Genomic DNA, 13,082 nt, shown 5'->3' on the forward strand with positions numbered 1-13,082 from the left:
AAGTGTTACACTCCAATTTATATATCCATCATTGTAACAGGCGGCACTGGTAACACAATCACCTTGCCTGGTTGCACATGCAAAGCAGCAATGTAAACCAGTTTCCTAGACAGGCATCCACAGGAACTGGATGAAAAATAATGTAAGCGACATTAAACACGTCAGCGTTTCAGTCCTTTCTCAAGGTCCCAAGTAGGACCGCAATGTTGAGGTCTTTAACAAATCACTTATTTTTCATCACGTTCCTGTAAGTACAAACTGCCACGGTGATGGCGTTCATTGCGCATGGGATGAATAATCAAAATAATTCATTTTGCCTGGATCAACGTTTCAGTCCTTGTCTTGATAGAGTCTATCGGGATCCCAGCAAAATAAAATTATTTGGTTATTCATCCTAGGTGTGCTGGTCTTCCATAAACTCGATATAGATATAGATATAGATAATACTTAACATTTAAAAAAATAGCTAATTTACAAATAAGATTTTGAAATAACAAAATCTTTCATGCAAATTCCATTTAAACTTTTTCCCCTGAAGGTTTAGTTCTTACAAATTTACTGTAAAATAGCAGCCAAAATACTGTAAACTTCCATCTAAAAACATCATTGCAGTGTAACATTAGTAGCCATATTTGTCATGGACAAGTGAACATTGAGTTCATAGCAAAAAGCCACGTGAAAGTTTGAAATCTGAAAATCCTTTAATATTAACATTTTAAACCGTTGATCAATTTGTCTGTGATGGTCAAAATCTGAAAGCTATAAATAACAAAATATCTATGCTATGAACACTTGCCTGCTCATCGTGTGACATGTGCAGGAGACAGAGAAGCCTTCACTACAAGTGTCTTGTGATGAACAGGTTTTTTGTTGTTGCCATTTTTATAAATGAGAACAATTTAAGCAGCTGCCGTCCTGCTTAGCATTTGGTAATTACCCAGGAAATATTTGGGAGTGCGGTTGATAGCAATACTTATTCCCCTAAGATTTTGTATTACACATGTATATAATGTAGCCTGGCCAAACGGGGGAAAAAAAATAAAAAAACACATGCAGTTTTTCTAATCCTTATGTAGCTCCTTAGACACCTACTTAACAGAAGCAAGCATATTTAGCAATGAATGTATAATTTAATGTACAGGCATACCCCGCATTAACATACGTAATGGGACCGGAGCATGTATGTAAAGCGAAAATTTACTTAAAGTGAAGCACTACCTTTTTCCCACTTATCGATGCATGTACTGTACTGCAATCGTCATATACGTGCATAACTGATGTAAATAACGCATGTGTAACAGGCTCTATAGTCTCCCCGCTTGTGCACAGCTTCGGTACAGGTAGGGAGCTGGTATTGCTGTTCAGGACGTGATGACAGGCGCATGCGTGTGCTGCCGTTTGCCTATTGAGCGATATGTACTTACTCGCGAGTGTACTTAAAGTGAGTGTCCTTAAACCGGGGTATGCCTGTACTGTATACTACAAGATTTGCTGTAGTGGCCAGTCTTTAGTAGTCAGTATAAATCACTTTCATTTCCCTCCCTGTCTAGTGACAAAATACAGTATTGTATAGGTTCCCAATCTATCAGCTCTATCCCATCAGGGAAGAAGCCAAAAGTCAGATCAAGTGGTCCCACCCTTCAATATCTTCAAGCTGGAATGAGGTCATTGTTGCTTCCTCCCCATTTCTCCAGTGTACTGCAATAGGCTTTCTGTCCAGAACCCTACCCTCCCTAATAAAAGTCAAAACCCAGCTGTTGCTCATCTCCTGACAAACCATATAGCACCTAACAAAGCAGTCACTTTCAGCTGTGGATCTATCCGCTGCTTGGCTGCGTCCAGGGTCAGCGCTTAGGCGCTGACCCGTGCTGAGGCTTCTCAGTGAGCCCCTGCAGCCGCAATGAGAGCAGCTTTAGCAGGGGATCGCGCACGCTTCCGCAAGCGTGCGGAAGCGTAGGTCTTATTCAAATGATAGATTTTCGCACTCACGGGAGCGGAGGGCCGGTCATGTGAGCGGTTCGCCCAATGAGGGCAAACCAGCTCCGTGACGTCACAGCCCCCCCTTCCCCGACACGCCCCCGGACCAAGGCCAGGGAAAAGCACCCGCTTTCCCTCAGCGCACGGCTGCAGTCCTATGGACGCAGCCTAAATCAGCAATATGGGAGCCTGCCCTAAAAGTAGGAGTGTGTTGCAGTGTGAAAAATCATCAATATGGGAGCCTGTCCTAAAACTAGGAGTGTGTTGCAGTGTGAAGCAAGATGAAGTAGGATAAACCGTCCAATCGGCTAAAGCTTTTACTTACAGTACATTATGGAAATCCAAAAATTATTGGGGCACTGCTAGATTGCTACTTGCTCTCTACGCTCTTCTTCGGCCTATCTTCTCATCCTTGTAACAGTTCTCAGATCTTGCACCATACCTCTGAAACTCCCTCTCACTGCCTGCAAAGAACCTCCTCTTTGTAACTTCAAACCCCATCTGAAAACTCAGTGGTGCAATTAAGTTTACACATAGTCCTACTGCTCCCTAAACTATAGTAATGCACTCAAGATTTACTCCTACTGTTTCTGTGGGTCTCCCCACATGCCAATTAGATGGGAACCTGGAAGAGGTTACATTCTCCTAATCTTACATCTGTCTTTTTGCACTTATCCCATAGGTCAGTGGTTTTACTCTTGGGGCACCCTTAAATCACAGTGCTCAGCTGCCAACGCAGCCCCACAATCAGACAGACAGTCAGAAGACACCAAGGGGGGGCAGAGCCAGTCACAGGACACTGAGGGGGGCAGAGCCAGTCACGGGACACTGAGGGGGGCAGAGCCAATCACGGGACACCGAGGGGGGCAGAGCCAAACACGGGACACCGAGGGGGGCAGAGCCAATCACGGGACACCGAGGGGGGCAGAGCCAATCACGGGACACAGAGGGGGGCAAAGCCAGTCACACACCGGGCAGAGAGTCACAAAAGACACGACAGAACAACCATACAGGACAGCTCCTGACCGCCTCCTGATTGGCTGCTGTTGGGTAATGAAGCCAATCAGGGTGGAGGAAACTGCCCAGCACCCTAGAAACTGCCCTTTCTCCCTGCTCTGGGAGATGGGGGAAATCCCGCAGCTCCCTTTTGATCTTCTGACGGAAGGACAGGGTGCAGCGGAACCCCGGTTGGGAAACACTGCCATATGTAATTACTATACGTCTTGTATTGGTCGTAATAATTGAAAGCGCTGTGTACATGGTTAGAGCTATAGGAAATATACATACATATGCAGTCTGGCACGGTATGGTGCGATTATCTGTAATATTCAGCAGAAAATCAGATTTGCTGCATTATAACAGAATATTCTGCGTTTCTGTGAGAAATAAAGCTGGCTACATCTGTACTCTCTAAAAAAGATATGCCAATTGAGAGACCTATGGGATTAGAAAGGTCACTGAGGTTAATTATTACAGTTTAAGGTCACAGAGGGAGTGCAACACAAACATGGCAATTTGTTGCAGTTTTTGGCTACTTTAAGTTTATTTTCATTTAGAACATTATGCATGTAACTAGAAGCGATACAGCAGAAATAGTCAACCTGGCCATATTGCCATACAATGCACACTGTTCATTAAACAGCTGCCTCAGTCGTATTTGTCATCCAAATTTTTTTTTGTATACTAGACACGGACCATAACATTTCAAGGAATGGGATTTGCACATAGGGTAAGTCAGGGGTGCGCAAACATTTGCCGCTGCGCCCCCTTACCTCAGATCCCGGCGGCAAACGATGCTGCGGGGTCATGTGACGTCACATGACCCAGGGGCGTCATTTGATGCCGTGTTGCCATGGTGACGTGTCAACAGCCATCTGAATCTCGGTAAGTAATAGGTCGCAGAGGCCTCACGCGATCCCCCGGCATTTAATTTAAATGCTGTGGGGAATAGAGAGCGGGGCCTCTGCAACCACTGCGCCCCCCTAGAAAAACCTCCCGTGCCCCCCAGTTTCTGCACCCCTGGGGTAAGTGACCTTTTCAGAACCGTGTAAACTTACTCCCGCAGTCAGATATCATTTCCAAAGAAGTGCAGACAACACGTTTTTGAAGGTGCAGTCACAGTTCAGTCTAAACAAGGATTGTTTTGCTTATCTTAAGGACCAAATCAACCCCTTGCAATTCTCATTTAAAAAAAAAAGAAAGAGAATAGTTTTAAAATGACAGAATTAGACTGCACCTTGTAAGTAGCTTATTGCACAATAAAGCCTGATGCACATTAGAAACCCCCAGCTTCCTGCCGTACTTCCAAACCTCCTCCAGCAGCTGCATTTAAAACTCTGTTAACCTACAATAAGCAGTGTAGAAATCAGCAAGAATTGTGAAGGAGAAAACTACTTGTGTTTGACCCAGACGCCCAGAGTCATTTATGCCTTGACCAGCGCGTTTCATGTTTTATATATGTGAAAGTGCTCACAAGCGGTATCTTTACTTGATATTGTATATACAAATCAGTCCATTGGACATGGAACTTAACACCTGTATTAAATACATTGCAGAACAGCACATTGGCTTTACCTTTTATTCACTACAAACATCCCTGCATTTACTTTCAGCATTTGTCCTTATTATGAACATATTTAAAATGAATTAAAGATAAGACTATAACAGACATTTCAAAGTGATGAGAATTGTTCAAAAACCAGTTTTTTCGCCATCTTCAATACCATCTATTACCTAAAATACGCACTTCATCAAACTTGGCACCTTTCTTATGACTTCCATGGCCCTGGGATAATATGCTGTGGGCCCATTTCCCCTGAAAGAGAAGGTTTTAAACCATAATCTAATGCAGCGGATTTCTCCCCGAACTATAGGAAGCTGCTTCACAACATACTGACTAGGGTCTTAGGAGTGTTCAAAATAATGCATTTAAAATAGGTCTTAAGCCTGCAAATCTCACAATACACTGCATACAAATAGAAAAACAGAATTGCTGTAGAAAGCATTAGAAGTAATTTTAACATCAGGGCATTGTGCAACTGAATACAGGCATACCCCGCATTAACGTACGCAATGGGACCGGAGCATGTATGTAAAGCGAAAATGTACTTAAAGTGAAGCACTACCTTTTCCCACTGATCGATGCATGTACTGTACGGCAATCATCATATATGTGCATAACTGATGTAAATAACGCATTTGTAACAGGCTCTATAGTCTCCCCGCTTGCGCACAGCTTCGGTACAGGTAGGGAGCCGGTATTGCTATTCAGGACGTGCTGATAGCCGCATGCGCGAGCTGCAGTTTGCCTATTGGGCGATATGTACTTACTCGCGAGTGTACTTAAAGTGAGTGTACTTAAAGCGGGGTATGCCTGTACCTTTAATCCAATCACTCCCAGAGATGATTGCAAAGCACGGAATTCAATGTTACAGCAAGAAATGCATAGAAGCTGTAACTTTTAAAACAGGATTAAAAGCTCTTATTAGAGAGGCGGTCCATGCTGCACTAATAAAAAAAAAAAGAATATTTTTTGGTTTTATGTACATGAAGCCTTTGATTGCCTTTATTGAAAACTAATTACCTAAGCTGCCGATTGATTTGTTCTCCCGTAATCAGCAAAGCTCCTGCTTCCCAGGATTCACTAAATGGCTGCCTTTCAGTTTAAATCAATCCTTCAGTCAGTGGAACTCAGCAGCTACAATGTATCTTTATATTACACTATCTATTGTTACAGTTTGCAGCTCAAACTGCTGAGAATACTGGCAACACAATCACAAACAGGAAAGTGGTGCAAATATCTTGCACTGCTGGGGAGGTGGGCTAAATCCTGCTATAGAAATCAAAGGATACTCAGTATATTACAATTTAAAAAAATGGCATTAAAGAGTTCAATTAAAAAAAAAAAACAAATAAAAAAAAATGTACTAAGTACCATTTAATAGGCCAACTACCCAACGGATTTATTTAAACACACAAGTAGGACATTGCATGGATTATTCCTTTAAAGGAGCAATTCCCCCTACAAAAACATTTTTTTTTATCACCCCCTCTTTTTCTAAAATGGTTTGGAAGCAGGGGGGTCTCCCGAGCACCATTTTCGGCCCCATCGCCTCCTAATTCCCGATACCTGCATGCAAAGGCCTTCCAGGGGAAACAAAATGGCAGTTTGAATCTTCCACGTTACGTGAGCCAATAGGAAACTGCAACGTCGTCCATCAGAGCTTCCTACGGGCCGCATTTCGTACGAGGGATTTAAAGGACAATAAATTACATCAAAGTGGGAATACAAAGCTATGATTCGTTTCATTGATCATCAGGACTCTTCAACTGGCATCTTGCAGAAGGCCTTGTGCAGTCCCTGGACTCTGCTCACACTAGTTTCCTACTAGTAGTTTAGGCAGCTACGTGCAATTGTTCACACAAACTCACTTGAAAGTTAAGGGTTTCTAAATACATATATGTTTACGTGTAATCAACGCTTGCAAAATGTTGACAAAGTAACATTTAAAGACTAAAGATTTAAAATTACATTGCAATAAATGTGGCTCTTCTACTCCTAAATGTTTTTGGATCCATGAAAAGCCTGGGTCATGGAGGCTAAGAATTAAATTGTATTTATTTTTAAGAAAAAGAATCAGAGTAGTATTTTTGGAAAGTTGAAAGATTTTATGACAGCAGTGACTGAGGAAGCAGCGTCATTGTTTATGTTACCATTGAGGTGGAAAAAAACATGGTAATCAGTTTTAAGCACGTCTGTCAAAGAACCCATCAAGGAGGGGATGGAAAATAAAAACGCTGCAGGACAAAGATAAAGAAGCTAAACCACCACCATGTATCAATTTATACGGTTGACCACACTACTGTCAATGTACATAACTCGGAACATAGAATTATTCAGGTACAAGGGGTTCCTGCCTCAAACCTACAATCTAATATGGGGGCCAAAAGGTACAGGGAGGCAAAGTGACTTGCCTAAGGCCGTGATTATACTCAAAAATGTGCGTGGCGGTGTGTAGCGTTGCCAAAACATGCAAAAATCCTATGACAGGGCTCATACCGCAAGTCGTGGCGCGAGCGGCTGCAAAGTGGGCGGCTGGGGAAGAGACAGAGGATTTCGGTTTTTATTGCGACGGCTGTATCACGTGAGCGGTTAGGCCAATGAGGGTGAACCGCTCACGGCCACGCCTCCAAGCCTCCTCTGCTCTCCCCCCCCCCCCGGTATAATAAAGATGCTGCTCGGCGGCAGCGCTGGGTGACATCACAGAATAGCGCTGCCGCCCTGCAGCACTTGGTATTATCTCAGACTAAGGTAACAAGGAGAACCACCGTGACACTGTGTTTCGAACCAATGGCATTACCACCTAGCTACTCATTCAACCCAGAACTTTCAAAACATTATTCTAATGTATTAATACTGGTTTTGATGATGGATGCATCCATCATCAAAAAAGCATTAACTATTGCAAGGAGTTCATTTTGGTTCTATATGGAAATGCACCTTAATATAATATAGTTTGATTTGTAAGCAGAACTAAATGTTGAATTTAAGATTACGTAAATTTCCTGTGTAACCAGATGGACTGGTGCCTTAATATTTCAAATATGAACTGGTTTGCTGCAAGGAGAGAATTGGAAGTGTGCTGTATATTACATCTAACCCAGGTCTACATTATGCAAATGATGTGAAAGATGTCAAAGATGCACCAGTACTAATAGAACAGAATGGCTTTTCATGAGCTGGTGTCTTAATAAACATGCTTAAGTGAACATTCCATGCAGAATCTATTCTTACACGAGTTGCCAAGACAGCCCATGCGTGGACTTAAAATGGGACTAGGGGAAAAAGAAAAGAAAGATATTAAATTCCATACCCCTGTGTTTAATAGATTTGGCGTGGAGACGGACGATAGACTGCCAGAACCGTCATCCTAATGAGAAAAACAGAAAGCAAGTCTTAGTGAGGAATACATCAGAGAAAACAAGATATACAGAGACTGAATGAAGCTCAACAGGCACAGTCATGCAACTTAAAGACGGTCAGTTTTAGCCACAAAATTTCAAATGTTATGTTAAAGACAGTCCTCCTCCATCCTCTGTACAACACAACTTTACAGATTTCATTTTGATCACAATCACAATTTGAAACCCAGTTTATACCCGGACCCAATATTAATGCAATGTATTTTTGAGAGACTCTTAACCCATCGGCTGCCAAGAGGGCAGAGAAGGTTTTTAAAAAAAGTGCCTTCATGTGCCTATGACATTGTCGTTATCATTTGGATGTATGTTGTTCTCAATAAAAAAAAAAAAGTGCCTTGGTACATTGTCAGAACAGTTTTTTTATTTTTTTAAACTGTCCAAGTACTCTTCACTTCAATAAGAGTTTCCAAAAAGTCCTCGACAAAAGCAGTGTGTATTTGCTAGTGTGTTATTTTGGCCCTAAAATATAAGATTAAGGGATATAGATATTATATTACATACACAAAACACGTTTATATTACTGCAATACCTTTGTATATTGTACATTAGGACTGCCCCTTCAAGTCAGTCAAAGTACCTTGCTGATGTGTCAACCTTTAATCTATTAAAACTGACCATTTTCTATTACTGGCCCCTTCCACTCACCATACGATACTGCAGCAGAGCAGCTAGGTATTCAATTCCCTTGGGGTGCTTGGTGTGGAAACGAAAGTCGAGAAACATTTCTTTATATTACCCACCTCATGAGGCTCTACTTCCCTTATAGTAAATTCAAGAACGTTTGTACTGGTTGGAAAATGAAATTAAAATGCTTGGTCAGATGGAGGCCTCTCACAGCAAGAGCAGGAGATACTCGGCAGTACATTCACAATGTTATTTTTAACTATATTTTAATAGAATTCGAGTTACAGAATTGTGTGTTTAACCAAAACAAAAAACTGGGCCCCTGGACTACTTTCCGTATGTGTAATGCATAAGCCTATTTACAAGTCCATAGAGGTTCTGGGACTCTGTCATAGTGCTCCGACTGGCACTATCGCAGGTTAATACCCCACTGTATTTCAGCTCATAGACGCATCAAGCAGCTAATTTCTTATGTAACAAACTATTTTAATAAAAATACATCCTTACAAAAGCATAGCCTATTAAAAACAAAACCTTTGTATGGACAGCTTTACATCAGATGTACCACAATAACCTGTGAAAAATAACAAAACAAGGTGGATTTTTGTCTGGAGTCCCCTATGACTTTGAATTTGCAATAACTAGTTCTGTATGCTTCTAATAAAAACATGGCTTTCTGTACTAAAAAAATAAAATAAACGCACAACTTGTATGAATTGCTGTGCGAGAATTAAAGCCACTTAAAAAAAGGGTAGTTTTCCAAAGTAAACAAATTCTTATTTCAAATATTCTTAAATCCTCTGTAAAATTACACCGTGTGGCAATCACTTTAAGCTTTGTGGAGAAAGCATAAAGAAATCTAGCAAAGCTGGTCACACGAAAGTACTATTTAATAACAATGTCATTTCATGCACACTGGGTGCAGGTTTAGTTGCATTTAGTGATCTATACTTTTCCTAGGTTCTTTCACATTGAGGGTTTGACGCTTGGCAGCCATGTTATTGCGTTGCATTCTGGGACTGAAAAGACTCCCGAAATGCAGTGCTGTCAATAGGCGGCAGAATAACGGACCCTTCTTTTAAAGGCCATAGAGGTGGCATTTCGTCGTGACGAATTTCAGCTTTGTTTGAATAAATGCCGCAGTTCCTTGCCTTTATGGTAATGCAATTATCTAAGCTGCCGCTGATCGCCAATGTTCGTGCTTCCTAGGGCACGCAATATGGCTGCCTATTTCAAAAGGGCGTAGAGTGACTTTTTGTTTTAGTGCAGTGAGTAATATACCATAGTATACACAACTGTTATTTTCTTTTAAACACTGTATTTAAATGAAATGCTGTTTCAAGTGCAGGATAGAAACAAGTCCGGCCTGCTTGGAAATAGATCCCTCCTCATTAATATCATAGTAATGCACCAACCACGGATCCATTTCTCTCCTAATACTCTTTAATTAAACAAGAATGTTTCCATGGTACAAATAAAATACTGAAACATTCATATTAAATGTGATTTGCTGAGGTTTCGGCAGATATGCACAATGGCCAATTCTTCAGCATATAGTTTTGCCGTTTTTAATTTCATAGACATGTAGGAGTGGCAAATATTCTAAGGGGACTTAAATAGTCACGCTGCAACATTTTTTGTATATATTAAAAAAACAAAAAACAGCATGGATTTTTGGAGTCAGGCTTTAGTACTTAAATACAGAACGCTATTAAAATATATCAAACTTTGAAACAAGAGAAACATCACTATAAATAAATTGCGTGTCTCTTTATGAAGTACAACAGCTTACTAGTCAAAATGAGGCAAATTGGGTTAACTACAAATTGGATGAAAGAATATTGTAACTTTATATTTTAGTTTATGCCAAAGAGGTGGATTTTATATTTCTCGTTAAGACTTCTTATAATTTCCTAGGTTTAAATGAATCGTACTGCGGCCACAGACCATGAATTCTCCACTTACAGTGCATTGTACAGAGACGTTAGTGCTTTCCTAAACTCCTCAAATTCAGCGCTAACATTAAGAGCACACAGCCTCTTAAGAAACGCACTGCGGCGTCTTCTGTTAGTGTCATTTCTCATTTACCACATGTACACGCAAAAAAAACCCACACTTAAGTTGTAAAACTAGTTTTACTGTAGAAACAAAAAGTTTCCCATGTGGGGTGGCAAACACTGTACATATCAAAAATATAAAAATGTAGTTATCCGTACATTTTTGCTCCTACAAAAATCTGTGCAAATCTACCCATTGATTGTAAATGCCAGAGTGGTCTTCCCAGGGGGGATTAAACTCCCTGAGGCTGAGCTCAGACAGGCGATGTGCGCTCATCCCCAGCAGGCAGAATGACGCGATTGGAGGCGGAACTTTAATTAAAAAATTTTTAAAAAAAAAAAGAAACAAAGTGTGTGTGTTTGTGATTGGCTGGCGAAATACACGTGATGCGTCTGCGCTTTAAATTACAACTTCAGTTGTCTCCTTCAAATGCAGCCGCGTCAACGCTGCACTTTCCCGCCGGGGTCGTTTGTTTGAAAACTCCCACCGAACAAAAACGAAAGAGTGCTGAACGTGCATCGGGGCCCAACACCAGCAAATGTATTATTATTATTTATTATTATTATTATTATAACCAAGAGGGAGCATCTGTAAAAGCAAATTGTTTGCGTTCTCTGGGCCACCTTTTATTGATGAAATGTCTGTGTTACAAAGGGTTGTCTCAGGAATCGCCGAATCACCAAGCTGATCAATCTACAGGTCACGTATTGCTCTACAATACACATGCACCGACAACAGCAAGGGCGTTTCAGCTTTTGCTTTACACATGCATGTTTGTGTCAGACTATTATTTACTCCGAATGTACAGCTGAGCGTCTATGTATTGCTCACCAAAAGAAACAGGCAAAACAAAGAATTTGCTGAACAGACGGATTCTGCAAGAAGAAAGAGAGTGAAAGTGGTCATGTAAAAAACATACGATGTTATATCCAGGAGGTAAGGAAACCAGAACACTCAGGAAACACACTGCCAAATCATCAACAGCTGAAGGGAAACAATATATACATATCTGAGCACGTTCTTTCCTATTTATAGCCCTTATTTTATACAGCAACAGATAAGGAACACTTCTTACCTGCGGCTGTTCTACAATTCCAAGTGAATCAGTATCATTACAGGACTACAGCACCATCAAGGCTGTCAAATAACATATGCATAGTCCTTTAGTACACAAATGCGAACACATTTGTTAGTCAGCAAACCCTTATCTGCTTCTCATAATAATTAAAAACGGCAGTCAAAAATCACGTCTTAACACAGAGATTTAATTCCATTTGTATAACTTGTTTGTTAAACAGCAACATACTCTTGCAATGCTTTTATGTTTAAGCCCCTCAGAGGATTTTATGCTGGGTCTCAGATAATACAAAGGTGCTTTGCGTTGACTGAACACTGCTCGAGACAAACATTTTGGGAAGTGGGTATAGTTGGAGGTTCGGGGCACAATATAATAGGATGTATGAATATTTCCACCTTTCATCAACACTTCTTTCCGTTATCTTGATTAAATCTACTAGGGGTTAATCTTGGAGCCAGGCGGCTTTGTTAAATATAAAGTTGTTTTGACGCCATCACACTGATGCAGAACATTCTTGTCCCATGGAAAGAGAGCAAGTAATGCCAGGTTACTGCATTATTACTGCAGAGGTCACCTGTTTAAAGCCAATCACTTCAGAATAAGTGAAATCAAAATATTGTCACTCACTTGGTCCCACTTCCAGGTGGTATTCCATGTACGGTCAGCTTTAGTGTACTCAGAAATACAGAGGCCGTACTGCAAATGAGCTCTATGCAAATGGTCAAAATAGCATGAGTTACAGTTCTTCTGCAGTACGAAGTATTACCCACTTTAGGAGAAGCGATTTGGTGCGTATATTTCACTACATTCAGTGTAACAGGAAATGGAGATAAATGGACAACAGGAGTTCCTTTGCACGGTGTGTAAAACATATGCTGCATTGCTCCTGTTTTGGGAGCAAGATAATGCTACAAGTCCCTCCCTTTGACCAGCTTTACACATCTGGGAGTGCACATAGGAGTAACATGTTTATGATTCGTTCCCTCCTACTCTTCATTCAGTTCTGCCACCAGCTCAACATTTTCATCAGCCCCACTGCACCATCCAACAGGTTTTTAACCAAGCTGATAGCAACTACAGCAACAGCCAGAATATTAGTTGGGTTAACATTGATTGATTGATTGATTGAATAGATTGATTGGCATCTGCATTATGCTAAAAAAAAAAAAACCTATATACATTTTTTTTTTACTATTATACTGAAAAGGAGCCAGAGGGAAGAAATTAATACATTAAAAAACACAGTCACTAAACAGAAAATGTATTTGCCATCATTGTCTTATCCTGCAGTCTTCCATGGCAGCACACGCACTGTATCCCTCTATGGTAGGGACCAATGCCAAGGTTCCTGACAGGGAGTATA

General features: G+C 40.9%; 1 protein-coding gene across 2 annotated transcripts in view; it reads right to left on the minus strand.

Annotated features, from left to right (window-relative positions):
* TBC1D12 (TBC1 domain family member 12) overlaps positions 1 to 13,082 on the minus strand; it is a 99,100-nt gene that overhangs the window by 37,138 nt on the left and 48,880 nt on the right. For both annotated transcript variants that reach the window (XM_075612826.1, XM_075612825.1), the window contains exon 3: positions 7,851 to 7,907. In XM_075612826.1, coding sequence (XP_075468941.1) covers positions 7,851 to 7,907 — 57 coding nt within the window. The remainder of the gene's footprint in view (positions 1 to 7,850; positions 7,908 to 13,082) is intronic.

This window comes from Ascaphus truei, chromosome 8 (genome assembly GCF_040206685.1).
Source record: "Ascaphus truei isolate aAscTru1 chromosome 8, aAscTru1.hap1, whole genome shotgun sequence".
In the NCBI taxonomy this organism is placed as follows: domain Eukaryota; kingdom Metazoa; phylum Chordata; class Amphibia; order Anura; family Ascaphidae; genus Ascaphus; species Ascaphus truei.